This window comes from Coniosporium apollinis (assembly GCF_000281105.1).
Source record: "Coniosporium apollinis CBS 100218 chromosome Unknown supercont1.41, whole genome shotgun sequence".
Lineage (NCBI taxonomy): Eukaryota > Fungi > Ascomycota > Dothideomycetes > Coniosporium > Coniosporium apollinis.
Genome location: NW_006913303.1, coordinates 108,163 through 134,384, shown reverse-complemented (window position 1 = coordinate 134,384; position 26,222 = coordinate 108,163). Strand labels below are relative to the sequence as shown.

General features: G+C 56.3%; 9 protein-coding genes across 9 annotated transcripts; 5 read left to right on the top strand and 4 right to left on the bottom strand.

The window, feature by feature from the left end:
• Window positions 1-271: 271 nt before the first annotated feature.
• On the top strand, window positions 272-2,709 carry W97_07501 (long-chain fatty-acid-CoA ligase; the record flags this gene model as incomplete). The annotated part of the gene is made up of 6 exons (XM_007785370.1): window positions 272-721; window positions 759-792; window positions 851-1,246; window positions 1,310-1,826; window positions 1,885-2,212; window positions 2,332-2,709. The coding sequence occupies 6 exons, from the start codon at window positions 272-274 to the stop codon at window positions 2,707-2,709; spliced, it is 2,103 nt and encodes a 700-aa protein (XP_007783560.1).
• Window positions 2,710-3,647: 938 nt separating this feature from the next.
• On the top strand, window positions 3,648-5,372 carry W97_07500 (uncharacterized protein; the record flags this gene model as incomplete). The annotated part of the gene is made up of 4 exons (XM_007785369.1): window positions 3,648-4,007; window positions 4,069-4,438; window positions 4,525-4,648; window positions 4,742-5,372. 4 exons carry the CDS (start codon window positions 3,648-3,650, stop codon window positions 5,370-5,372), a joined length of 1,485 nt encoding a protein of 494 aa, XP_007783559.1.
• Window positions 5,373-8,184: 2,812 nt separating this feature from the next.
• On the top strand, window positions 8,185-10,110 carry W97_07499 (uncharacterized protein; the record flags this gene model as incomplete). The annotated part of the gene is made up of 1 exon (XM_007785368.1): window positions 8,185-10,110. The coding sequence occupies one exon, from the start codon at window positions 8,185-8,187 to the stop codon at window positions 10,108-10,110; it is 1,926 nt and encodes a 641-aa protein (XP_007783558.1).
• An 897-nt stretch (window positions 10,111-11,007) lies between these two features.
• W97_07498 (40S ribosomal protein S17) lies at window positions 11,008-11,665 on the bottom strand (the record flags this gene model as incomplete). The annotated part of the gene is made up of 4 exons (XM_007785367.1): window positions 11,008-11,100; window positions 11,183-11,383; window positions 11,466-11,551; window positions 11,605-11,665. 4 exons carry the CDS (start codon window positions 11,663-11,665, stop codon window positions 11,008-11,010), a joined length of 441 nt encoding a protein of 146 aa, XP_007783557.1.
• A 1,774-nt stretch (window positions 11,666-13,439) lies between these two features.
• Window positions 13,440-15,752, top strand: W97_07497 (uncharacterized protein; the record flags this gene model as incomplete). Its single annotated transcript, XM_007785366.1, has 4 exons — window positions 13,440-13,676; window positions 13,737-14,537; window positions 14,591-14,663; window positions 14,713-15,752. The coding sequence occupies 4 exons, from the start codon at window positions 13,440-13,442 to the stop codon at window positions 15,750-15,752; spliced, it is 2,151 nt and encodes a 716-aa protein (XP_007783556.1).
• Window positions 15,753-17,253: 1,501 nt separating this feature from the next.
• Window positions 17,254-18,357, bottom strand: W97_07496 (uncharacterized protein; the record flags this gene model as incomplete). The annotated part of the gene is made up of 2 exons (XM_007785365.1): window positions 17,254-17,908; window positions 17,993-18,357. The coding sequence occupies 2 exons, from the start codon at window positions 18,355-18,357 to the stop codon at window positions 17,254-17,256; spliced, it is 1,020 nt and encodes a 339-aa protein (XP_007783555.1).
• A 326-nt stretch (window positions 18,358-18,683) lies between these two features.
• Window positions 18,684-19,782, bottom strand: W97_07495 (uncharacterized protein; the record flags this gene model as incomplete). Its single annotated transcript, XM_007785364.1, has 2 exons — window positions 18,684-19,526; window positions 19,582-19,782. 2 exons carry the CDS (start codon window positions 19,780-19,782, stop codon window positions 18,684-18,686), a joined length of 1,044 nt encoding a protein of 347 aa, XP_007783554.1.
• Window positions 19,783-21,914: 2,132 nt separating this feature from the next.
• On the bottom strand, window positions 21,915-24,995 carry W97_07494 (thimet oligopeptidase; the record flags this gene model as incomplete). The annotated part of the gene is made up of 4 exons (XM_007785363.1): window positions 21,915-22,110; window positions 22,472-24,348; window positions 24,425-24,755; window positions 24,967-24,995. The coding sequence occupies 4 exons, from the start codon at window positions 24,993-24,995 to the stop codon at window positions 21,915-21,917; spliced, it is 2,433 nt and encodes an 810-aa protein (XP_007783553.1).
• Window positions 24,996-25,549: 554 nt separating this feature from the next.
• W97_07493 (uncharacterized protein) lies at window positions 25,550-26,018 on the top strand (the record flags this gene model as incomplete). Its single annotated transcript, XM_007785362.1, has 3 exons — window positions 25,550-25,619; window positions 25,709-25,861; window positions 25,933-26,018. 3 exons carry the CDS (start codon window positions 25,550-25,552, stop codon window positions 26,016-26,018), a joined length of 309 nt encoding a protein of 102 aa, XP_007783552.1.
• Between the last annotated feature and the right edge of the window lie 204 nt (window positions 26,019-26,222).

Here is a 26,222-nt window from a genome sequence, read left to right as displayed (position 1 = left end):
GTCATCACCGTGCGTTGGAGCAACGGCCTCAAGCTTGGACAGAAGCGCCCCCCCCATTACAGCCTCCCGCCAAGCAGCCCCAAACAACCTGACAACCTGACGACCCAAGACTCTTGGACCGAGACAGCTGTCCCTACCCAGGCAGCCGACCCCTTCTTCGTACTCGTACAGAGTACAAAACTCGGTCTCACGACACACTTAGCCCGCATCATCCCCAACCGCCAACCTGTCTTCCCCAAACCGACGACGGTCGTCGACCGGCGGTGACGCGATGCCGAAGGACCTCAAGCACTTCACGCCGCAGCCCAAGAGCTACAAGACGCCGCCCTACACCGTCGAGGTGCCTGGCGCTACCAAGGTCAAGGGCGAGACGATTCCGCGGCGCAACATCAAGACCAAGGACGGGCTCAAGCTGCGCCCGCGCGACGACATCACCACTATCTACGACATCCTGAAGTACAGCTCCGCGACGTACGGCAACGCCAAGGCGGTCGGCTCGCGCAATCTGATTACTACGCACGATGAAGTCAAGAAGGTCAAGAAGATGGTCGATGGGCAGGAGGTTGAGCAGGATAAGAAGTGGACCTACTTCGAGCTCGGCCCGTACAACTACATGAGCTTCGTCGAGTACGAGGCTCTTGCGCTGAAGGTCGGCGCTGGATTCCGCAACCTGGGGTTGGAGAAGGGTGACAGGGTGCACATCTTTGCCGGCACGAGGCGAGTACCGGAGCGCTTAACAGATATGGCAGCACTGACAGGCCTATAGCAAACACTGGCTTGCAACAGCGCATGGTGAGTCGCACTCAAAATTCCATCAGTTGTTCTCGTAAGCTAACTTGATGCATTTCAGGCGCCATCTCCCAGTCTCTACCCATCGTGACAGCTTATGACACGCTCGGCGAAGAGGGCCTGAAGCATTCCCTCCAGCAGACCCACGCCAAAGCCATCTTCCTGGACCCGCATTTGCTGCTCAAGCTTGTGAATCCGCTCAAGGAAGCCAAGGACATCCGCCACGTCGTCTACAACAGCGAGGGCGACGTCAAGCAGGCCGACATCGAGAAGCTCAAGAGCGCGCACGAGTACCTCACGATCCAGAGCTTCGACGAGCTCGTCAAGTCGGGCGAGCAGAACCCCGTCGATGCTGTGCCGCCTGAACCAGAAGACCTGTGCTGTATCATGTACACCTCTGGCTCCACTGGAACGCCCAAGGGCGTGCTGCTCAAGCACAGGAATGTCATCGCCGCAAGTAAGTGCTACATTCAGCGCGCTCTCTCATCCCAGACTATGGGCTTACACTGACATCGCCCAGTCGCCGGCGTCGACGTCATCGTCGGCCCCTATCTCGGACCAGGCGACGGCCTCCTAACCTACCTCCCCCTCGCGCACATCCTGGAGTTCGTGTTTGAGAACTCCGTCCTCTACTGGGGCGGCACAATGGGCTACGGCAACCCGAAGACGCTCTCGGACCAATCCGTGCGCAACTGCAAAGGCGACATCCGCGAGTTCAAGCCCACGGTGCTCGTCGGCGTGCCCGCCGTCTGGGAGTCCATCAAGAAGGGCATTGTGGCGAAGGTCAGCGCCGCAAGCCCCATAGTTAAGAACATGTTCTGGGGCGCGATGAGCGCCAAGGGGTTCTTCTTGTCGAGCGGTATTCCGGGTAGTGGGATTCTGGATACGGTCGTGTTTAATAAGATCAAAGATGCTACGGGTGGACGGCTTAGGATCTGCTTGAATGGCGGTGGGCCGGTTTCCAAGGAGACGCAGCGGTTCATCTCGCTGGCTATTGCGCCTATGATCAGTGGATACGGTCTTACGGAGACGTCAGCGTAGGTCGACCATCTCTCGTGTGACACATGTATCCAAACTGACCCTCCCTGTTCGCAGCATGGGCGCCGTGATGGACCCCCTAGCCTGGACCGACGACGCGCTAGGCGAGATCACCGGCTCCGTAGAGATCAAGCTCGTCGACTTCGAGGACGCGGGATACTTTTCGACGAACAAGCCTCCCCAGGGCGAGATCTGGATCCGAGGCGGCTCGGTCACGGAGGGCTATTTGGATCTCGAGAAGGAGACTCGGGAGAGCTTCACGGATGATGGATGGTTCAAGACTGGGGATATTGGCGAGTTTGACAGCAAGGGGCAGCTGAGGATCATTGATCGGAAGAAGAATCTGGTTAAGACGCTTAACGGAGAGTATATTGCGCTGGAGAAGGTAAGGTCCCAAACAAAAGCATCAGTCCCTTTTCTCCGCCTGCTGTTCCCCATCCGCCCCGCCCGGAGGAGATGGGCATAGGTGTTTGATAGGCCAGCAAGACTAACACACCCCCGCAGCTCGAATCCATCTACCGCTCCGCCACCGTAACCGCAAACATCTGCGTCTACGCCTCCCCCGAGAAATCCAAGCCCATCGCCATCATCGTGCCCGCGGAGCCCGCGCTTAAGAAACTCGCGTCCGAGCACGGCATCTCGGGCGGCTCGCTCGAGGAGCTGGTGCACAGCAAGAAACTCAACGAGCTCGTCCTGCAGCAGATGCAGCAGGCGGGCAAGAGGGGCGGCTTGGCGGGCATCGAGATCATCGAGGGTGTCGTGTTGGCGGATGAGGAGTGGACGCCGCAGAATGGGCTGGTGACGAGCGCGCAGAAGTTGAATCGGAAGGCGATACTGGATAAGTACAAGAAGGAGGTCGAGAAGGCTTATTCGTCTTCTTAGAGGTGGGATGAGCAGGGGAGAGGGGCTGGCCGCGGGTGGAAGGGGGTGGGGGGTGGAGTTGAGTGGGACTGGGACTGGAAGTCAGACGATGTTGTCGGATTCTACTTTGTTTACATGTCGGCGAGGCGGATTGAACGGTTAATGATACATTCACCTGATGCAGCGTGGTTTAATGCGTCGAAGCAGCTTGTTTTTCTGCGTTCTGCCTTGGGCGTTTGTAGTTAACGTAGCGAATGGGTTTAGTGTTTCTTTACACATTACGTTCTACTCAATCACTCAGATATCTTTCAGAGTACTTCCGCGGAGAAACCGCGTGTAAGCTCGCCCTCTACGCCGTCTTAGAGCGACACCGACTCTGAACCGTTGTGAGGAATGACGTCGTCTAGGGAAATCTGGGGAAAGCCGGTGTCAAACCCGCCAAGGAAGGGTCCTGCCAAGGGGTATTTCGGCGGCATAACAATCCTGCTTGACCACGAAATGCCTCCATTGGCGACAGCGCAGCACTCTCCAAGAGCTGGCCAATCGTATATCAGAATAATGATCTCGCTCTGCAGGTGTCGCGTAGATTTGTTTGCTCAGCATCAGAACACCATGTCACAGAGTTCAAGCTTCTAGGGCCTGAAACAGGGTCACCAGGTTGCGTGACAACAAACCTCCAAGAGCTTCCTCCAAGTCTACTTCCTTCCGCTTTCGCGCCTTGCTGTAGATATTCCTCTGCGCCGTCTGCTCACTTTCTCTGCGCGTTGTGATTGCCAGCCCTGTAAGCGCAGCAGCTTCCTCTCTCTGCACACCACGCAGCCTGCCAGAGCGTAGCAGCACCGCTCTCAACTCCAACCTACACTCATGAACGCTCTCTCTTGACACTTGAGAATCCTCACGTCGCTCGCTTCCAAAACACTTGCCTATACACCGCACAGTCCGCCAGCAGTCGCGCAACGATGTCGCGTCGAGCAAGCCACGAACCCGGCTACGGCTACACCTTCGAACCCAAATACCCTCCCGAGGCGACAATCCCGCCTCACTCCTCCTCCTCTACAAGTAGCCGGCGAGCGCGTCGTGGCCGACCAGAGCCTCGGAAACACGAACACCACTACGGCCACCACAGCCACCAGAACGGCGACCTACCACAGTACAACCACAACGGGCACAAAGTGACAAAGGGCATTCAGCCAGACGGAGAGAGCGGTCGTAAAGGCATACATCCGCTCAGGTTTGTCAGGATATGTTTCAGGAGCACCAGCCGGTTGTCGAAGTGGCTCAATGTGCTGTGGCCGTTCATACCGGCCGCCATTGCGATTGTAAGAGACCTGGTTGCGGATTAACAGCTCCTTGAGGGTTTGTTAACATGATGTGATACAGTACTACGCCCGCCCCGACGCCCACCTCTGGATCTTCATCCTCAACTACATCGCCATGATCCCCGCCGCCAACCTCCTCGGCTTCGCGGGGCAGGAAATGGCGCGGAAGGTGCCCAGGGTGGCAGGCATCATCCTCGAGACGACATTCGGATCCATCGTCGAGTTTATCTTGTTCATGGTCCTGATCACCGACCCACATTCGGTCTCGCACCATATCCATATTATTAGGGCCGCGATTCTGGGATCGATTTTGGCGAATTTGTTATTGTGTTTGGGGGCTGTGTTCTTTATTGGGGGGTGTAGGAGGGATGAGCAGGAGTTTCATAATGCGGTTAGCGAGGTTGGGAGCAATCTGATGTTGGTTGCTGGGAGTGAGTACAAACCTTAGGCTGTGGGAACGCCGCAGTCCCTCCATAGCGCTGTACTGTTCTCCGTTACCCTAGCTGACTCTTCATAGTGGGCCTTGTCGTCCCCGCCGTCTTCTCCGCCGCCCTCTCCACCGAAAACGGCAATGCCTTCGCCCGCGAAACCCTCAACATCAGCCGCGCCACAGCCGTGATCCTTCTATTCGCCTATCTCGTGTACGTCCTCCCAATACCTACTCTTCTCCCCCTTTCTCTACCCTCCTGATCGACACCCCTCTACCCCACCCCCGCTAACACTCTCACCCCCAGCTTTATCTACTTCCAAGTGCAAACCCACCATAGCCTCTACTCCGACGTCCTACGCGCCGACGAGCAAAAAGACGTCGATCGGCACAAAGACCTGGCCAAAGAGAAACTCACCTTGACCGAGTGCGTCGTCGCCCTGGCCCTAGCGCTTACATTCGTAGCCCTCATCTCCATCTTCCTGGTCCGCCAGATCGAGTACATCGTCGACTCGCGCGGCATCTCCGACGCCTTCCTGGGCCTGATCCTGATCCCGCTGGTCGAGAAAACGGCGGAGCACCTGACGGCCGTGGACGAGGCGTGGGACGACCAGATGAACTTCGCGCTGTCACACATCCTCGGCTCGTGCGTGCAGACCGCGCTCCTCAACACGCCTCTCGTGGTGATCGTCGGCTGGGGCCTTGGCCGCCCGATGGACCTGCACTTCGAGACGTTCGATGCCGTGGTCCTGGTCCTGGCGATCCTGGTCGTGGGTAACTTCCTAAGGGACGGCAAGAGTAATTATCTCGAGGGCGTGCTGTGTGTGCTTGTTTATATGGTTATCGCCATCAGTGCGTTTTATTATCCGAATCCGAGTGCGGGATATGAGACGGCGGCGGGGGGCACGGCGGAGACGGGGGGTGGGCATAGGAGGTAGAAACTTAGGGGAGGGCTGCTGGGGGGGAACGGCCTGCTGCCCGAGGAAGACGGAGAGCTTGTTCTTATTGGGCTGCCCTGTGGACGGGGCGCCGGGAACGCGGCTGGCGTAAGTGTTCCAGGTGACGTGGACACTCGATCCTTCGTAGGCGGGAAGTGGAGCTCTGGGAGGCTAGGTGCGGTCATGTGTCTCCTTTCTGTGTGTCAGTCTATTGTCTGTCTGCCTAATGTGTCTGCGTGCAAGAAAGCGGGGCGTTGGGCGTGTTTGCCGTGCAGAGGGAGTCAGGCCGGAGTTCTCTTCTGTTGGGATGGATATCTTGTTTGTCACAGTGGCTGTGTGTTCTGTTGTTTGCTGAGGCATTAGATCGTCAATGATATCCGGTCTACTCCGTCAGGCTTCTGCTTCATCGCTTTGCTAGGATCGTCACATTTGATACAGCTCCCTACTCTCGCGTGTCGACCAGTGCTTTACAATCTACTCCAGTCTGGGCAGTCAGAGGTCGCTCTTTTGGAACAGCTTACGCAAGCACATATGGAGGAGGTGGCGTGGCGTTACAGTCACATCCTCTTCTCTGCTGTGCAGCTCAGAGCGAGCCCAGGGCCACGTACTCTGTGGAACCGTCTACAGCATGACGGCCTGGCGGGCCCGGGTTAGATGCCAACGGTAGGGGGGTCTAGAAGGTGGTCTCATTGCAGCCTTCTGGTCAGCCAGGGGATGCAGGTGATTTCTCAGCTGAGCAAGGGTAGTTGAATCCTGCATCGAGTGTCGGCGGAAAGAGGACAAAGGGGTAACGGAATCTAAATGCTTTTGCAAGTGATCGAATCTTGAAAGACTTAGATACGCTTGTATCCAAACAAACATGCATACTTCCCAGCGACAGCCGCTTCTCTGTAGAGAAGATGTAGATTTTGCGTAACTCTATTGTTTGCGAGAACATATCGATTGCTATTGATACGATATCGTTTTTTGTTTGAAGATAGTAGAAAACAGGATTTCGTTCACAGTACGAAGCGCTCTCGGTAATCTATTCTTGGCGAGGAGTTGGGGGCCATGTTCATATCTCAGCACAGCCTCAACACCAGAATAAATACAGTGGTTTCATTTATTGATAGGGTTGAAACGCTGGTGGTTTAGGGAGTAGCTATTCTCGTCGTCTGGGACTACGTGTGCCATCATGCTGTGTGAACTGATGTTGACCTCTTAGAGAATTGAGTTCGCATATGTCCTCTGCAGCAAGTAGTCAAGCCTTCATCCCTACCCGCCGTGCCTCGACAGTGCGTCCGCTGCGTGTCATCGCGGGCCGGCGATGCCTTATGCTCTGGCCGCAGCCGAGCAGCATCTCCGGGGCTATACTGTAAACCCGATACTGGCTGTAGACACGAGTTGCCTTCTGTCTCACCGACTTGAATCGATTGATAATTCAGCGTCCGCAGCACACGACAGCAGGAGACGTCCGACAGGCAACAGGCAACGAGGCTCACTCTGAAGGCAGCTGAGCAGCAGACATGGGTTGCAGTTGCTTGAAGACAACAGCTTACACACGTTGCCAAGGTTCGGTGGTTACGAATCCAATGGGTTTGAGCTCGTCGTCGTCCAACTCCGTGGAGTCGTTCCTGCACAAGCGCCCGCTCTCCCTATTCTCCTCGTCCCAGCTCACCGGAAGGAAACCACAGCAAATGAAGCCCGCCTCCGCTGACCTCATCAGCTCAGCCCTGTGCAAAACCCGTAAACGAAGCATCATCAGTGGAGCGGTAGTCAAAAAGGGTGTTCTGTAGCTAGCTCCCCGGTAAACCAAGCCACAAGCGTGCTCCGCCCCAGCCCTGAGACACATGCTCAACACCATGACCTCGACACCCCAGTTGCGTGCTGTGCCGCTCACAAGACTTACCGCAACTCGGATCACCCGACGCTGCTGTTTCGCGGGAGCGGGACAAGCATCTCACGCGGTGAGGGAAGTTTCTAGCTCCTGTGAATATGCGAGCGGCGCCGCCTGTGGGGCTGTGGTGATGAAGCCTGATCTATCACACCGGTCTCAGCGACGCCGAGGTCAGCATGAGCTTCACCGGCGACCGTAATGGCAAGCTCAACCACGACGATGTCACCAAAGTCCGCCGGCGTCGTACTGTCCGGTGTTAAAGGCCCTGGGCATCAATAAACGCCCGCTTGCGCCCTTCGTATTCTCAGCCGCGCTGATACAGGAGGCATCTGTGGCTGCGGGCGCAGCCCGTAAGGCTATGCAAGTATGGTATAGCATCCCCAAAACAGAGCCTCCAAAACCGGACCCCACCAAACAGGAGTTCATGCACCGTGGCTGGGGTGTGAACAGCGATGATGTATGGCCTGGTGAATCCTGGGGACCGCTTCTGAGGCCGCTAGGCGGCACTCTGGTAGTTAAGTGCTGGATCCGTCCAACAGGATCCTCCTTTCTTTCTGCACCTCTCTGCTACTTGCATAGGATCGGTAGCACTCTGTCCCGAGCCTTTTCGTCCTCATTATACGTCCGTTGTTCGTTATCGTCATTGACTTTTGCTAAGCTTCTCTACTTGTTCCTGATCACCCCCTCCATAAAGGGTGGGTGTCTCACCCGGCTAGTCAGCTGCAGGTACAACAAGATCATCACCTCAACACAAGGTCAGTGAGGGAAGTTCACGCGCGATGTATGCTTGATGATTCTGCTTTGATGCTGTTACGCTCTCTTGCGCTCTTTCACTCTGCCAAACTATTCCCGTTGCCGTACCTGCACACGTATTGTTTTATACATCGTCCCATTCTCCTATGCTCTAGCCCTACCAGAGTCTGTTATATTGACACCATGTGTCTAGTCAAGCACCTCCTCTGCGGCAGCACCCACTGCCCGACCTTTCGCAAGTACTCGCCTCGACCGAAGGAGCTCCTCATCCGCAAGACCACTCGCCGAAAAGAGCCGACAATGTGTCTTATCGAGACGAGAACCTACGTCGCATCCGGCAAATCCTACGAGTATCTCCATCGATGTCCCCTCAGCGACGGTAGTCGCCCATGCCACCACGAAACCCGCAAAGAGACCATCATCCAGGATTCCAGGCCCTCCTCAGGCAGCTTCCGTCTCGACGGTGATTCGCGCTTCTCCACCCCTCCAACCACCCAGCCTCCCACCCCCACAACAGCTGCTGTTGAGTACCGCGAGCCTGCGGGCCTAGAGCAGAGATCGTCCAAGAGGACGTCCCGCTACGTCAACCCTGAAATCATCCTCGAATTCGGATCCAGCAAGCGCAAGTCCGCCGCCAAGAAGTACAACCGGCGCTCCGGCGAGTCGAGCTACTCCAGCAGCTCCGACCGTGTGGCCATCATGCCGCAGAGCCCGCTTCGATCCCCTTACAGTCCACACTCTCCCTTCACCACGCCGCCAGAAGCACCCAACCCACCGCCCGCGGTGCCCAACTTCCCTATGTATACAACCGGTGCTTACCAGGGCTACTCATCCTATAATACCGCAGCCACATCCGCTTACACCACCCCCGCAAGCCCATCCTACAACACCACAACCGCCGTCCCAGCCCTAGCGGACGCCCCACCCGCCAAAGGCACCATAACATACGCGTACCCGCCCCCTCTAGCCACGGCCCCCGGCTCCGGCGGCGCAGGAGGTCCGCCGCGCCCTCCCCGTACGATAACCGCCGCCGCCGCGCCCGACGAGCCCTCCAAGTCTCCCAGCTCCGCCCGACAGCGCCGCACTGGTCTCCGGGTCTCCGTGACAAACACGCGGCCAACCGCGCCGCCCGAGTCAGCCACGGCATCTCCGCACGACGAGGACGCCGACATCCGCTTCCGCGACACCGGTCGTGAAGAGCTGCGACGACGGCACCGGCGAAGTCAGCAAGCGGCCGAGAAGGCGGCTGCTGAAGCAGAGGCGAGACGGGCCGCGCAGGAGGAAGCGGAGCGGGTGGAGCGGGAGGCGCAAGAAGACGCGCTGCGCGAGAAAGACCGCCTCACCGCACGCGATACTCGGCGCAGAGAAGACGAGTGGACGCGGAAGGAAGCTGCGCGGCTCGCGGACCGTGAACGCCAGCGCGACGCCGAGCGGCGGAAGCGGGATGCCCAGGAGCGACGGCGGCGGGACAGCGAAGCAGCCGCTAAGCGGGCGCGCGAGCAGGCAGCCAAAGAAGCCCGCGAAGCAGCCGCGCGCGACGAAGCCGAAGCCCAGCGCCGCCGCGATGAGTACCACGACCTGCTCCGGCGGATGGAGCGCGAGAAGGACGAAGCCGCGCGCTGGGCTGCGGAGGAGGAGGCGGAGAAGCGGCGGACGTTTAGCTTCGAGAGCCCGTCTAAGAAGCGCGAGCAGCGGCGCGATTCCGACGCCGCCGCCGCCAGTCTGCGCCGCGAGAAACTGGCGGCCGAGATCCGGCGCGCGGAGGCGGATGTACGGCGCACGGAGGCGGATGTCGCATACTGGACTGCCAGAGCCGCCCGTGCGTCGGCGCCTATGCCGGAGCCGGAGAGTCCGACTTTGTCGGGTTTGCGCTGGGGGATGGGGAGGTTGGATCTTGTGGAGCCGGAGCTGGCGTCGCCGCTGAGGGGAAGGGGTGGTGGAGGGAGGGGTGTGGTTGTGCATTCGCCGGTGGAGGAGCCCCTGGGTGAGTCGTTGCGGGAGAGGGGGGAAAGGGTCATAGCAAGGGAGAGGGTGAGGAGGGGGACTGGAAGCGGAGGTCCTTACTTAGAGGACGGCTGGAGGGGGACGGACAGGACGTATCGAGGCTGAACTAGGCTTATACTGCTGGAAGGTTGAGGCACAGCGTGAAGAATTTACCCTGGGTATGTTTTCGAGTGGCGTTTATATGAGTTACGGGAGAGATCTAGCGTAAAACCTCGGTGATGTCTCAACTCCGACTTTTCAGATCACGAAGTCGCATTTGGGTCCTTGTTTTTGAGTTAGAACACAGCCGGTGATGGTAGCCAGTATCCTTTCCCCATCTCTTCGAGCCTCGATGGCGGCTCAATCTGATGACGGCAACGTTTCTGGCAAACGTGTCGCACGTGATCAAACGGGCGAATATAAGGTAGATCAAAATAGAATCTTCTAGTGTGGAGAATGCTTTATTAACCACTCGTAAGGTAGCTGACAAGGAGTAGATAAGACGGGTCCGATTGGTGAGAAGGTTCCGAAGCGCCCAGCGTACTGCCCGCTAAAGAGCCAGTTATGCACAAGATGCTTCAACAAAAATGACGACGAAGGATGTTAGTCACAGTCGAATAGACCACCAAGTACGACTCGGCATGTCAAAGTGCGTTGTCCTTCTAAGTAGCCGCCAAGTTATAACAGAGGAAAGACTCGAAAGAAGAAACTGAATGGCGAACAGCCGAAGAAGATGACAACGAATGGCGATGGGCTTGGATGTAGAAGCTGGAACGTGCTCCACAAGCGCGTCACCTACCTTCGCGTGTAGTTTTGTAGTCCAGTCAACCATACCGTTAGTATTTCGTTGTGCAGGGCAAAATCTCAAAGAGCAGGAATATTGGCAATCAAGCCTCGTCCCGGGTAGACCCAAAGACTCAGCGACACCTGATGGGGAAGAGAAGTAGATTGGTCTACCTGCGCCAGATACCCCATAACCTCGCAGACCTATTCCCCTTGCACCAGAACCCTAGCTCATCACCTCTACTGGCCCGGACGACGATCACCAAAGCGACGCGGCCTCTCAGTAACCTGCTGCTGGCTAACCGCAACCACATTGACCGGGATGGAGTCGAACTGCACACAAGCACCATGTCAGCAAGCCATCCCATACACACCCCCTTCCCCCCTCCTCCTTCCCGTTAGATGAATCACTTACACCCATGCTCTTCAACATATCCTTCGTCTCCTGATCAACATCCAATTGCCCGCTCTCCGAGTTCTGCGTGAAGTCCAGCGCCGAGATTTCAGGCACGTACTGGTCCTTCCGCTCGCGCTCTTCTTCTTGTAGCTTGAAGGAGATGCCGCGGACCGGGCCGCGCTGGATGCGCTTCATTAGGTGGGTAGTGTAACCAGCGATCTAGAATCGGTCACTCTGCTGTTAGCACGTCCGGTTGTCCGAAGGGCTGCGGGATGCGGGATGGGGGAGTGGGAAAGCGGACCTTGTTGCGCAGCCTCTTGCTAGCGATGATAGCAATCTCATCGCAGATGCGCTTGTTGGTCTCGAAGTCGAGCGTGAGCTTGGGGTCTGCACGATATTAATATCTCTTCCGTGCCCGCTGAAAGTGGTGCTGGACGCACAGTAGCGCTCGATGATGACCTTGGCGGACTTCTTGACGGTCTTGGTGCGGACGCGGCCCATTGTGACGGTTGACGGAGTGGGATTAGGGGAGGGTTTGTTGGAGTGGGCGCGCGCTGTTGGTGTTGCTTTGACTGGAGTTGAAGGTGAGAGGTAGGTTTCTGGCTTCGTTGTGCGGGATGCGGGATTTGCCGCGTCGCTTCGCTTGCGAAGTCTTGGCGCTTTGGAACGGTGCAAACAGTGCAAACGCTAGGCACATAAGCGAATACCCTCACCGCGGAAACCCCCGCAAATCACGGTTCTATCAACCACGTCGTTTACCTCTAAAAAATAAAGCATTTTAGAAGCTAGTTTATTATCTAATTCCCTATTACTCTACTCTCTGGTGGCGAAGCACCTACGCTCTTCCTCTTCTGTCCTAGCTCGTACAACATAGGATACCGGCCGAGTTCCGCGTTACGAGTCCCAAATATCATGAACCGGACCCAGCGCCACTTGGGCAGATAGACTATTCTCCTAAACTTAGATCCGACGGAAAATCTGCCCTCGAGCCTCGTAGTGCTTGAGAAGCGGCACCAAACGGGTTACTAAAGAGGAGACCACGTCGTTGCTAAGAGTCTGCCGCACGTCTGGTCGACTTGTCCGGTCGTGGATTTGGCAAAGCTATATGGACAGCACGCACACCGTTTCAATACCGCCGCGGTCAGCCTTTTGCGAGGCTGGGTTGAGGGAAGAGTTCAGCGGCTCGCCAGTATGATCACACGCTAGCCTCCATGTCGATTAAGGTACCTCTGTGGTCGATCGTGAAGTCAATTCAGCGGATAGAGTAGGAGCCATAGGAGACGCTCCTTCAAAAGCCTTGGCCCGAATATGGATAAGGAGATTGCCTCGAAGTAGGGTATGAGGAGTTTTATGATGGGTTGGCTATTCCATTGCACCTCGCCCACTCCGGGTCCTACTTTGCATTAAAGCCCGCAACTGCCAATGAAGGGCACCCCGTCCATGACATTTGAGCTTTGGGACGTATATGCGGTCGAGGATTCGAGTGATGAGAAGAACTACAAGTCTGAAGCAGTTCACTATGCTCGATCAGGTCCGACCAGTACAAGCTGCAGATGGCTTTCTTGACGCGAGCGCAGGCTTGAACAGTAAGTCCCGATCATTGTCATTTCCTCTCTAAACCATAGTGACATCTAGCAGCGGATGTGGCAGCTGAGCAGCAGTCAGCGTTCTCACCACGACTGCCCGTCGAACGCTTCGGCCAGCAATTTCCGCTTTCTGTAAGCCTGACGCCTCCAAACCACCAGCTCGGCGATCATGCAAGGACAAAGGCCGGCAGTTACGGCCATAGACCGGATTGCTGTCAATTCGGAGCGCTTCATCTCAGCCATTGATGTAACTTGCCCCCTGCGAAATGGACTGCTGGGCTGCTATTCCCTTAGTTAAGCACATTGGAAGCGAGCATCTGATGTGGAAAGTGTTTTTCAAGTGACGGTTTATCAGGTTTATGCATAGAATGTAGTACGTAATCTGCGAGATGAGTTTCGCTTGAGTATACTTGCGTGACCTCTAATACTGCAATTACTTTGACGTTCTGACGTGGAAGCCGGCTACTTGTCTGCCTTGATGCCTCACTGCCTCGCTGTCTTGCTGCCTTGGCCGCACCGCCACGCTGACGCCTCCCGAGTTCGACTCCGCGCAAGCCTCCGTCGATCGTTCCTCCCCATTGCGCCTCCTGCTCGAATTCGAGATGCGCATACGTTGTCCCGCCATGCCTGATCCCCAGAGGCTCCTCCTTCACCCCAGAAACCAGTAAACCAACCCTAGGACAACCCCAATGTCCTCCGCGTCCTCGATCACTGCCGGACGACCCGAACCCAAGTCCCACAACGGCAGCATCACGGACGGAGGCCACCATGAGCTGTCAGAGATGGGGGCGCAGCGGAAGCTGCCTATCGAGGAGGACATTATGCAGTTGGCGCGTCTAGGGGAGATTGGGGCAATCCAAAAGCTCTTCGACAGCGGAAAGTATGATGCAACATACGCGGACGAGGAGGGCATCATACCGCTTCACGTACGTTCAGCGCTCAGATCACAAGGCTATGGGGGTAGATGCTGACCCAGCTTCATAAAGTGGGCCGCGATACACAACCACTACGCCCTCTGCCATTTCCTCATCCAGTCCGGCGCCAACGTCAACGCCAAAGGCGGCGAAGCAGAAGCCACCCCGGTGCTCTGGGCCGCAAAACGATGCTACTACTACACCGTCAACCTGTTGCTCCAGCACGGCGCCGACCCGCTCCTGACCGACGACCAAGGCTTCAACCTCCTCCACTCAGCAACACTGGACGGCAACGTCTTCCAGCTCGTGCTACTGCTGCACCAGGACATACCCGTCGACATCCCCGATGCGAACGGCCACACCAGCCTCATGTGGGCGGCGTACAAGGGCTACCCTGCTGTCGTGGATCTGCTACTGCGATGGGGCGCGAACGTCTATGCGCGGGATGACAAGGGGTTCACGGCACTGCACTGGGCGCTGGTTAAAGGGAGTCAGCCGTGCATCCAGAAGCTGATCGAGTACGGCTCCGACCGGTTCGCGGAGAACAACGAGGGCAAGACGCCGGCGGTCACGGCGCAGGACATGAATACTGTCGAGCAGTGGCGGCGCGCGCTGTCGGATTCAGGGTTCAATTCGAACGGCAGTCCGAGATACTTTCCGCTGTCCCCATTGGTGAAGGATAGGAGGGCGTTTTTGTCACGATTTTTCTTCCTCTGGCCGTTCCTCATACTTCTGTGCGCCTTATATATTTTGAGCTATATGGTGGTGTATGCGGCCGTGCCCATCGCCTTGTTTATCGCGTGGAGTTTACAATGGGTTGCTCAACAACTATTGCGCTGGGCGCCGGCGGATATGAAACATATACACAGGACTGTAAGTACATTAAACTTAGTTTCGTTCTGAGCGTCTACTGACAGCGCGTCCAGCCTTACTTAGCGGGCGTTTTTGCGGGCACGCTATTTTGGGTGGGCGTTCGCTGGATCACGAGATGGTTACCATGTCAGTGACTTCAACATCATCCTTTTTGCAGAAACTGACCGCTGCCTAGGGACATACCTATCTAATCCCTTCCTGAACATACTCTTTGCGGCCTCCTACGGCCTCTGCGCCTACTTCTACTTCACGACCATGCTCGCCGACCCGGGTTACATCCCCAAGTCCGGCAGCCGACAGCAACAGAAAGCTACCATCGACACCCTCCTCTCGCTCCGCCAATTCGACGAGGCCCACTTCTGCGTCTTCTGCATGATCCGCAAACCCCTGCGCAGCAAACACTGCAAGCGCTGCAACCGCTGCGTCGCCAAGGAAGACCATCATTGCCCCTGGGTCTACAACTGCGTCGCAGCCAACAACCATCGACACTTTGTGCTGTACGTTCTGAGTATGGAGGTCGGGATCCTGCTGATGGTGAAGCTGGTGTTGGCGTATCTGGAAGCCATCCCATCCCCTACGACCAGTGCACCAGAGGCGCAGCAGTGCAACATCCTCGCCCCCGCCCTCTGCGAAATCCTCAACAAGGACCCCTTTTCTATTGTCCTCGCAGCCTGGACATCCCTCCAGCTCGTGTGGGTAACCATGCTCCTCGTCGTGCAGCTCGTGCAGATCGCGCGCGCCACGACGACATACGAAAGTATGCGCGGCCACCTCCACAACCACGGCACAGCCGACGCCATCACGTCGTTCGTCACAACGGGCAGCACGTCCCCCAACGGCGGGCAGCTCACCGCCGACGCCGCAGCGGAGCAAAAACAAGCCGCCAAGGAGACCCTCTGGGAGCAATGGAAGCGCCTCCTAGGCCTTGACACAGCCCTCACGCTCATGCTGCACGGCTCGCGCGGCCATGAAGTACGCGCGCAGCAGCGGCAAAATCCCTTCACGCGCGGCATGATAACGAACTGTACTGATTTCTGGCGGGACGGGAGCCCGGTGTTTGGGAGGGGGGAGAGCGGGGTTGCGATGCTAGGGGGTGAGCGGGTGGATTATACAAGGATGTATGAGGCGCCGCTGAGAACAAGAAGAGGGAGGACGAGGGGGACTGGTGGGAGCGGAGGAAGGTATGAGGCTGTTGGGGGGGATGAAGGGGTTTGACGGGGCGGTTGTTTGCATATCGTGTTTATATCTCTAGGGTCTGAATGTCTTAGATGGACTTGACCTACGGTAATATGCTAGTATCTGAAATCGAGGAGTACACCTTGCATAGCCGTTTTGTCGGTTTCTGCTACGGGCCGTCTGATTCGGGCCGCACGCGGATGTGTGTCTCGTGCTGCGTGGATGGTTTGACGTCCGGCAGAGTGCACTTACAGCCGTCAGGGCTGATGGCTGTAGACTGTAGTTGCAGCTGTTCCACCCTGTGGTCAACTGTACACTTCTCTTGGTGGATTTGTGAACACAAGCCGCGGGCTTGTCGGTGGTAAAAACAAATTGTATGGAAAATTACACCCAGAGAAGCCCGCGGGTTCATCGCGTCCCTTCCCGGAGACATCGAGGACAGAGGTGCGCAACGATCGTGCCACAGGTTTTAGTACTTTGAACGTGACTGGGCTGAGTGTAAGAAGTGTGGTTTAAGGGTACGGCAGTATCGCTATGTTATAGGGAAATATATCTTGAGCGGTACTTTTGTTGAGCAGCATTGAGGTCACACTGACTGAGAACAATTAGAGCTGTTGACGCACGTGTGAGTTTGTAGACCGAGAAGGTTTTATTGTTAAGGTTGCTGCGGGGATGAGACGGAAGAGAAACAGAGATGAGACGTCTTTGGAAACAAACTTCTGGAGTGATTCGGTACATGGAGTTTCTTGCCCTTCTGATAGTGTAAGGGTTTTGATGTTCTGTGGTACTAAGGACCGAACTACTTCCACGTCTGTTATAAAGCTAACGAACATCTTTGCAATAAGTAGTCGTGTTGAATCCAACGCAGACTTGCGAATTGATATGAGTATTTCTGAGGTGCGAAGAACAGTACTGGCGAAGGTTGACAATGGTGTCACTGAAGCCCGGTACCTTCAATCTGATGGTGATGACGCGCTGAATTTGAGGCGCTTTTTCTCCATCCACCAGCATGTTCGTTGTCCCGACAGCTACATTAACGATACAACAAGTTTGAGTCACCGAGCGAAAGATAGAAGGTAGCATTCACGTGATTGTGCCTGAGGCACCTGTACGGAGAAAGCTCCGTGCCCCGACTCTCCCATCTTCGCTCAACTTTGAGCAAATCCTAAGTCGACCCACTGCAGGAGCGTCGAAGAGCGGACCGTTTCCCCCTCTATGTCTTCTTCCGTAACAAGCCATTCCAGAAACCCGTTTTTGCAGCCAAGGAAACATCCTCTAACCGCATGAAGAGACTGAGACCACCGTACCGCACTTTAACGGCCACATAGCTGATGCATCCTTGCCAGAAAAGGCACTCTTCAGCTCACGGAGCGCAACGCCGCCCCCGCATAAGAATCGTAGAAAGAGATGGTAGCCCGGCGAGCAGCTGTCGTAGAACGTAAATCGTACCGCGGCATCCCGCTGTGCTGGTGATGCCGTGCATAAATTGCAGAGAAGAGGTGGCCAGGCACAGTCATAAGATTGCCGACACCGAGCGTCCTCAAGGGTTCATCAATGAATCGATCTGCATGAACCTCCTCGTTGGGTTGCCCTGACCGGAGCGCTCACTGGAGGGCCGCAACTCCACGTCCGCGTCATCGACTATGTCGCTTTGCTCTTTTTCGGTGCCGCCATGCGTCTCGATAAACTTCTGCCACGCCTTTTCGAATTCCTGAGATATGGACGGATCGATACGTTCGACTAGGATGTCGACCGGTTGGACGTAGGTAATGCGCTCACACGTATCGAGCAGATCTTCCGTACTGTACCTCTTACGCCCATGCCAAACCTCCTCGTGGTTATCGGGCAATGCCATGCCGTGCTCCTTGACCGTTTGGCAAAACATGGCTTGTAACGGACCGATAAACAAAAAACCGGCCAATGCTTCATGAAGCATCTCAAAGCAGAACTCGATGGCTTCCTGGGCGTTTACACGCTGGCGTATCAGCGTATCACATAGGTGAACCAGGCAGAATGCCTGCAGAGGCGTCTGATATCGGTTCGAGAATATTCGTTGATACCGCTCGAGAATCTGCAGCCCGGCTTGAGCACTCTGAACCGCAATGGATCTGATGTGTCTTTTTGTTCCATCCGAAAATCCATCGTAGCAAAGGAGTGGTTGAAACAGCTGACACAATGCGACGTGGTAGTAGATGCTGTTCGGACGTTAGATGTGGTCGATGTCTGGTGATAAAACTCGCAAGCGAGGAGCAGCGGATGATGGCGAGACGTCGACTCACTGAAGATGGAAGATGTGAGGTAACCCTTCGGAGTCAGGCACATCCAGCTTCAACATGGTGGGTAGTTCCTCGTACCACCGCAGACAGCGGCCATACAGGCTCAGAATGGAGGAGGCTGTTACCTTGCCTCTACTGCCGCAATACACGGTGATAATCTGGTGGGACGCCTGGCTGAGCTTTGCCAGTTCTTTCGCAGTCTGAATCGCACAGCTGGGGATGGGATTGGATGCATTGTCAGCGGGAAAGCGGTAAGGCTGCCAATATGCGTCCGAGGCATCCATCTCGACACCGTCGAAGACAGTCGCGGTGGGCGAGACAGGGCTCGATGGCTTCTGATATGTAAAGGCTGCCCAAGAACTAAGCATGTGTTAGGATCGGACTGCCCAGCGCTGAAGACGAAAGCGCTGAACGGACACGCGGCATGTCACAGCCCACAGACGGCGATCGATCTACACTTGCTTTCCAGCTGGACATGAGAGTGTCCGTTCCGCTTGAACATAAGTTCGCCAACCACGATTTTGGGCAACGGAGGGCTTTAGGTTCTGATGAACAAGAGCGCCGTCATGATCGTCACTATTTCCTCCCCTGCGGTCGGCGATGCAACATTATGCGCGAATGCATAATTACCTTGTTCCACAGTTCACGTCTCAAAACGTCGACCTCGAAAAAGATGCAAAGAAACTCCACTGACTCACGTGTTCATGGTATGGACACCCCATGCGGCGAGCTCTACGGCTTCGCCGTCATAACTCGCTCTAGGAACCCTGTGAAGTGACTCAACAGCAAGCCGAAGGTGCGATGATGCGGTCCTGGCTTGGCCTGCGCTGAGCTCGACCAGAAAGAGGATCGCATAGGTTGTCACAAATGTCAAGGTGTCAGGGTCCTCATTCTGAATGTTTTCCTTGACGTGTTCGAGAAAAAGCGACCCCAGGCCCTTCGCATCCACCGGCGTTCCTCCTTGATCCTGGAGCATGAAGGTTCCCATGGCGCACATGACGTTGACCAGCGACGGCGTGCAATACTGGCGGTCTCCACCGCTATAACTCGTCATGAAATGCTTCTCGCTAAAGAGCATATGCACCGGATGGACCCAGGTGAAGTAGAGAGCAATCAGGTGATGCGCGAGCTTTTCGTTCACCACATTGGTCCACTGAGAGGAGCTGGTGTCACGTGGTGCTCCATTGTCGCCCACGTTCTGCTCGTATTTTCGAACCACATCCGAGAGCTTGGTTTCGGACGCCGGTGAAAGCCTGCGAATATTTTCGACTGGAGAGCGGCCTAACCAGTTCGCCAATTGCTCATACGATTGGCCATCCCGGAGTCGCCGGATAGCTTCGGTGCCGTCTGCGCCTCCCTTTAGGGAGTCATATATCTGCTGGATGAACCGGTCTTTATCTGCATTCTGCTGCTCAAGGGTCTTGATGCGCCGCACCATCTCCTCCTTCACGGTCTTGACGTGGACTTCATACTGGCATTGGTCCGCGATGTCGCGCATCACGCACCGACTGCAAGGCGCAGGCTCTTCTCCATCGCACTATTGCACAATGGAGATCAGCGCTGTTGGAACTCCATCACACGGTAGTTCTCACCTTCGCTCGCGCTTTCTTGCAGTTCGTGCAGGCGTTCTGTGACACATGGCTTGGGGCGCGCCGTTTTCTCCCCCGCTGGGCGTTCGCGTTGTTGCCGCTCTGATCGTTCCCGCCGTGGGTGCTGCTGCTGCTCGAGCCTTCAGATGCTGCGTGAGGCGTGGTATTTGACGATGATGGTCGAATAGAACGGAAGGCGGACATGGTGGCAAAAAGCCATTAACAGACCACAATGGCAATTCAATAACGTATCTTCTGCTTGGGTCACATGAGCCCGCCACGAACAGCCGAAGACGAGACAGTACCGATTTCGGGAATCCGCGATCTTACAATTCGGGAGGACGACAGCGCATTGGCACCCCGGTGGCCATCCACGCCTTATGAAGCATCGAATTCTCCCCAGCCCGTGCGATTGCTAGCTAAACTGGCGGAGGTGGGCTCCTGGCCGACGCCAAGGCTCTGCACCTAGAACCGTTGTCCGTCACCGTACGCTCACCACTTTCTTCGACCGGCCAGGCGCTGCTGGCACCTCACTCTTCATTCAACTGTATGCGCACGGCTGGCGGGAGGCTGGCCCCGTATCCACAACAACTCCCCTTGCGCAAAGCTTCCTATTACTGTCGCGCGCATTGCCAACGGCCGGCTATCAAAATTGTTCAACGCAGATTACCATCAGCCCGTTCGGACGGCAGGCATGTCGATCTTTAAATTCGCGGGAATCGTGAAACCGCACGCCGGATGCGGCCCCGGAGCCTCTTGCTACAGCCCAGGATACTCCATTTCGGGCGCTGAAAGCCTCGAGCGTCGTCGTCTGAATACTAGGGCACCAATGGATAGGCGAGAACGTTTCCCGTCTATCTCTCCCTCAGTCTCCCAATGGTCTACTCACAATATGCGAGGGTGTGCCAAGAAGCGAGCTGGTGAGCCTCCCCGGCTAGTTTTGTACTTTTTGGCGGAAAGCGGATACAAAAAATACCTCGCTTCTCAGGAAAGCTAACAGCCCGCTTATGGGCCTCCATTGTGTACGCTTGTTCCTAAGTTGCCTGCCTGCGCCGGGTGAGAGAAACAGCGGTTCGAAAACCAAGACCCACCTGGGCCCTCGACTTGCGTATCCCAGTCACGGGCGCCCGCCCATACAGACACAATCGGGCAGCTTGGCGCGCGTGTTTACCATCATGGTGGGACGATCAATCGCGTCCGGGCAAGCCCCGTGTTTTGCATCCTCAGTCGCATGTCGCGATGATGCAGCATTCTCCCAAACGGTTTTCCAAAATTGAGAAAAGTTAGGTCATCATGACGAATGCGGCAGAGTGAGGTAGCTGTAGTTTGGCATGTCGCCGCAGGGACTGCACCGTATTTCAACAATCCCGCCGCCGTCGGAGCTGACCTCCGGTCTGAGGTAGCCAATCACAATTACCCCCTTGATCAGTCTCACCCCTGTTGCGGCATTCGCCGTTTCCTCGTTCTTCATCATAGTTTTGCAAAGGACATGCCTCATGTTACGGAGGCTGTCCATACGCTAACTCAGTTGGTCCGGGATTGTAACGGGGCACCGTCGTGATGTCTTTTCCCAAAACTCTAACAATCACATCTAAATTACCGCATTCAAGATCGAATTCTCGGCACGGGGAAGGCTACGGGTGTCACTGCAGGCGCCACTTGCAGCGGAGCCCTTTCCTCAATACCCTAAACTGCACGTGGCTGCAGTCTTTAGGATCAGGGCATTTCCGCCGCAAAGCATTTACAAGGGGGCCTCAAGTGCGGGCTGGTAGCCCCCCAAGCCTGCATACCCGCTCTCCCGGTGACAGCTGACCATTCAAAATACCTAATTCTAGTGGGGCTCCTACCTTCTCTTAACTTCTCCGGTGTCTTTGGTGGACTGAAGCCCTCATCCGTCATCATGCAAGATGGCACGGGAGCCGGGGGCTCCACTCCTCTAAAAGCTTCGTTAATGCACTCCCCGCTAGCGGCTGCTGTTTGCGCAAATCGAAGATCTTTCAAGATTAGATGCTTCGGTCATTCTTTTTGTCCCAAAGCAGAAGTCACAGCCTCATAAGAGTTCAAATCTCGTGGTTGGGCATGCGTGAGTCTCCTTCGGCATCATGTCCTCATGCAGTTCCCGATCTTCAACAGGCAAAGCGACCGGTGCAGCGGCGCGCCATCTCGTCCCACGTACCAGCAGCGTAGCGTGTCGACGACAAACATGCACAAGTCTCAACTCCAGCTTCCAACCCCAGCTTCTAACCGTTCAGAGGAATGCTTGCCTTACCCTGCACGCCCACCACGTCTGCAGACCACACTGACAAGCTCCACATCCTGGCCCCTAAGAACGGCCTCTACCCACTCAACCCCAGCTCCTTATAGAACGCCTCTGTGCTCGGCTTCCGGCCTAAAAAGTCAACCAGCGTCTGCATTTCGTCCTGGCTGCCGCCGCGCTCGAGGACAGTATGTCTGTACCTGCGGCCCTCAGTCGCGTTCATCGGGTCCGCCTTGAAGACGGTGTAAAACATGTCTGCGGAGTAGACCTGGGAGCTGCGAAGAGTCTGTCAGTACGGTTGCACCAGGTATGTTTGAAAAACAGTGATGTTTGCACGCCCATGGGAGCACCGAGCGTCTGCAGGGCGTAGTTCTGGGTTCGGTGGCGACGCTGTATCCCGAGATCAGGCAGCAGTGCCAGCTCCAGCTGCAGCTCACAGCGGCGAAGCCTCCGGCGGCGACAAGGTCCCTGAACGACAGGAGCAAGCCCCGCAGGATCGTTCAAAGATCGCCTCGGCTGCGGCGAGCCGTCGCCGCCCCCAAACTCGGACGCGACTCCGAGATCGCCAAGCAGCAGAAACCGGAAGTTACTCCGCTGCCGTGCTCAGACGTACCACCAAGAAAGAGGATTGCTTACCTTAAATAACCGTAATATCCGGCGTCGTACCCACCAATCAGATGTCCAAAGGTCGCCTCGCCGTTTGCCCACTTCCAATTCTTGCCGTCGCCAAACACCTCGGGCCCGTCGAGTTTCGAGATCTCCTTGCGCAGCCTGTTATACGTTTCCGTGACATCGAGCTTCTCGACATCGGCGTGGCTCTTCGGCTCGTGCACCGTCATGTCGAAGATGCCGAAGTGGAGCTGGCGCAGGTTGAACAGCGCATCGTTGACGTGCTTGGCCTTGATGAGGTTCGAGATCAGCTCGTCCGGGATGCGCTCCTCGGGCTTGTCTTTCGAGTCGGCGCTCTCCTCGTATGCGGCTTTGTACTCGGGCGACGTGTACGAGTAGTGGTGGCTCAGTGCCTTCAGCTGCGAGGGCGTCCAGCACCAGTTCTCCAGCATCTGGCTCGGCGCCTCGACAAAGTCGCGAACGGTATTGGTGCCGTGAAACTGCGAGTATGTCGTCCTGGACACGAGATCGTGGATGCCGTGGCCGAGCTCGTGGAACAGTGTCACCACCTCGTCGTGCTTCAGCAGACTCGGCTTCTTGGGCGTCGGCTTCGAGAAGTTGCAGACCAGCGCCGTGGCGGGATAGCGTCGCTTCCCATTCTCGTTGATGTAGCCCGGCTGAAGGTTGAAGTTTGCTGCGTGCCCGTACTTGCCCTCGCGCGGGTGCAGGTCGAGGTAAAGATAGCCGACGAAACCGCTACCCTCGCCCTCGTCGTCCCACACGCTGAAGAGTTGGACGTCCTCGTGCCAGACGATGTCGGAGCTTTTCTTGGTTTCTGAGATTCTGTCGCGGTCTTCGCCCGTGATCTCGACGAAGGCTAGGCCGAAGAGCTCTTCGAAAATGTGGAGCATGCCGCGGATTGTAGTGCCTAGTGGGAAGTACTCTGCAATCTTTTCGTGATCGAGCGAGTAGTCTTTCTCGAGCATGAGTCGGTCGTAAAAGCGGTGGTCCCACAGGTAGTACCGGTTGTCGAATTCTTTCTCCTGGCCGCGGTTCTTGAGATCCTCCTCCTTTAGCTTGAGTAGCTTGCTGATTTCTTGGACACCGCCAGGGGCCAATCGCTCTCGGAGATCACCCAAGAAGTCATCGACTGTCTTCGGCGTCTTCGCCATTTTGTCTTCAATGCGGAATTGTGCGTGATTCTCATACCCAAGTATCCGCGCTGCTTCATCGCGCAGCACAATCGCTTCCCGGAACAGCGGGACGTTGCTATTGCATTTGTTCTCGTTTTCCAGAAAGACCTTCTGGCGGACGTCGGCGCGCTTGGCATACTTCATAGTTGGGAAGTAATCCGGGTACTTGAACGTCAATCTAACCTTGCCCTCATTCTCCCCTTGACCCTTCTCCAGATTATCGAGAATGTCTTTGGGTAGTCCGTCAAGCTCCTCCAGTGTGAACCATAGCCCGCCATTCTCCTCGTTCAGTGTCTTCTGAAACTGAATCCCGATCTCGCTCAGCCTTTTCTTGATCTCCTTGAAGCGGTCCCGCTTCGGCCCCGCCGGTACACCGAGCCCATTGCGTATGTACGCCTTATGGTTCTTCTCGAGCAGGCGCGCGGACTCCGGGTCGAGCTTCTCGTCCTTCTTGGAGGCCGCGTCGACCATGTTGAACACGTCCTCGCGCATGATGGACTCGATGCCGAAGTCGTCGAGCAGCTTCTCCGCGTCGGTTGAGGCGTCGCGGAGGGACTTGTCGGGAGACACGGCTTGGTAGAAGCCGATGATGTGCGCTTCGATGCCCATTTCGTTATCGTCGTGGGCCATGGGGAGGAGCACGTTGTCGAAGGAGGCGGAGTCTTTGGTGAGGTTCGCAACCGCATCTTGGACGTTTCGTGACCGCTCGATCTGCATGCTTGTGTCAGTCTTACCATTGCACTCAAATGCACGCACATTGCCCTAATGTGCCGCAGGAGAGCCTTACCAGCTTTTTCGTGTCCTCAATCAGCGAGCCCGGCGTCGCGGTGAACTTGGGCGGCGCCTGCGGCGGGTTCCGGTACCTCGCGGGCGCCATCGTCGCGGTCGTGAGCGGGCGCACCGAAGTAAACGTAGCTGAGGAAAGCTTTGAGGGCGTGAGATGGCCGACCAGCGACGTCAGGCGGGTGCTGATGCGGCCGGACGCCAGGATGAGGGTGATGGAGACGAAGAGGAAGGCGGCGGTGAAGGCGAGCTTGAGGAGTCGTGGGGACGCCAGGATGGAGGAGGATGAGATGGGGGATGGGTGTAGAGTAGGTGGGTATTGGAAGGAGCTGCGGCTGGTTACTGCTGTCAACTGCGTGGAGAAAGAGGTCCATCCGAGCTTTGGGGGTCCCTTGCGCCGACAATGAGCTCAAGTCACGTGCGTCCGCGTTTTGATATTGCGGATTCAACCCTCAGGAACGACAACCCGCCATCACTCTCGAGAACAACAAGAACATAGTAGCAGCTCCGCGGCCCCGGTCTCTGGAGAGGCAATCTGGTTAATACATCCGCAGGACGAGAGTAGAGACCGTCATTATGGCGCGTAAAGGTCTTCAACACTACCTGGACTATATTTATCTGGCTTTCTTTATCGTTCACGTTCCTGTGATGCTTCGTATGTCGACCAGTTCTCTCTTCTAGTCACCCAGGATCTCAGTTCGTTGTAGGCGGTGTAGACACCGAGCACCGATCGATCGTTCTCGCCGGTTTCATGTTTTCTGAATGTCTTTTAGTGGTTCGTAGGAGGGCAAGATACTTCCCGCACATTTCCCGCACATGCCCATGGCATCAAACCAGTGTCCATTCGAATGTATTACTGAAAACAGCACACAAACTAAATCTCGAACCTATAGTCGTCGATCTCGCACCTCTATACCCCGCAGCTATCCAATCGCTGCCAATCTTCAATCTGCGGAGATACTACATCACGACATATCAAGACCAATTCTTCACAAAGCCGCCGTGAGTGAGCCCCTCCCCTCATACCACAAGTCGCGTCTAAAGGGCTACGGACTCGCCAGGCTTCCGTCGTCTGGGTCTAAACCTCCGCTAGTAGCTAACAAACTTCTGGGGCAGGCCATGGTTCACAATGTATCTCTGGCTTGAAGCCCTCTTCCACCTTCCCTTCAGCCTCTGGGCGATCCCGGCTCTGCTACGAGGTACGACTCTCTTCTTCTCCATCTCCCCAATCCCCTACCTATCCGTTCCCCATCCTCCTCTCCATCCAACTCCCCTACTGACCCACCAGACTCCCCCCACCTCCCCCCCGCCCTCCTCGTTTTCGCGGTCCAGACCGCCGTCACAACCCTAACCTGCATCGCGGACTATCGCAGCTGGAGCGGCTTCTCGGACGGGGCGAAGGGGAAGTTGGACGGTGTGTATGTGCCGTATCTGGCTTTAGGTGAGTTCATCTTCCTCGAAGAGTGTGCGGCTGTTCGTACGGGCTGGGGTGCTGACCAAGGTTCGCTGCAGCGGTGTGCATGGGTGGGGATATGTTTCTGAGGTTGGTAGGGACTGCACGAAGGGGGTCTAGAGGTGGAAAGGCTGGTGAGAGATGAAGGGGTTGTGATGGCCTTGAAGAGCAGGTGGATGCGAAGAGTCCCACAGATACCAGAGCCAACCACACAGCCCCGACTACCTCTCGCAGGCATCCAACCACCTAATCTGGGAAGAATGAGCTTTCGCACCATCTCCGTAGCGACAAAAACGTCCAAGGATCGTCGATAAGCAGCGCATTTCGCGCTCTAAGGATTGCCTCATCG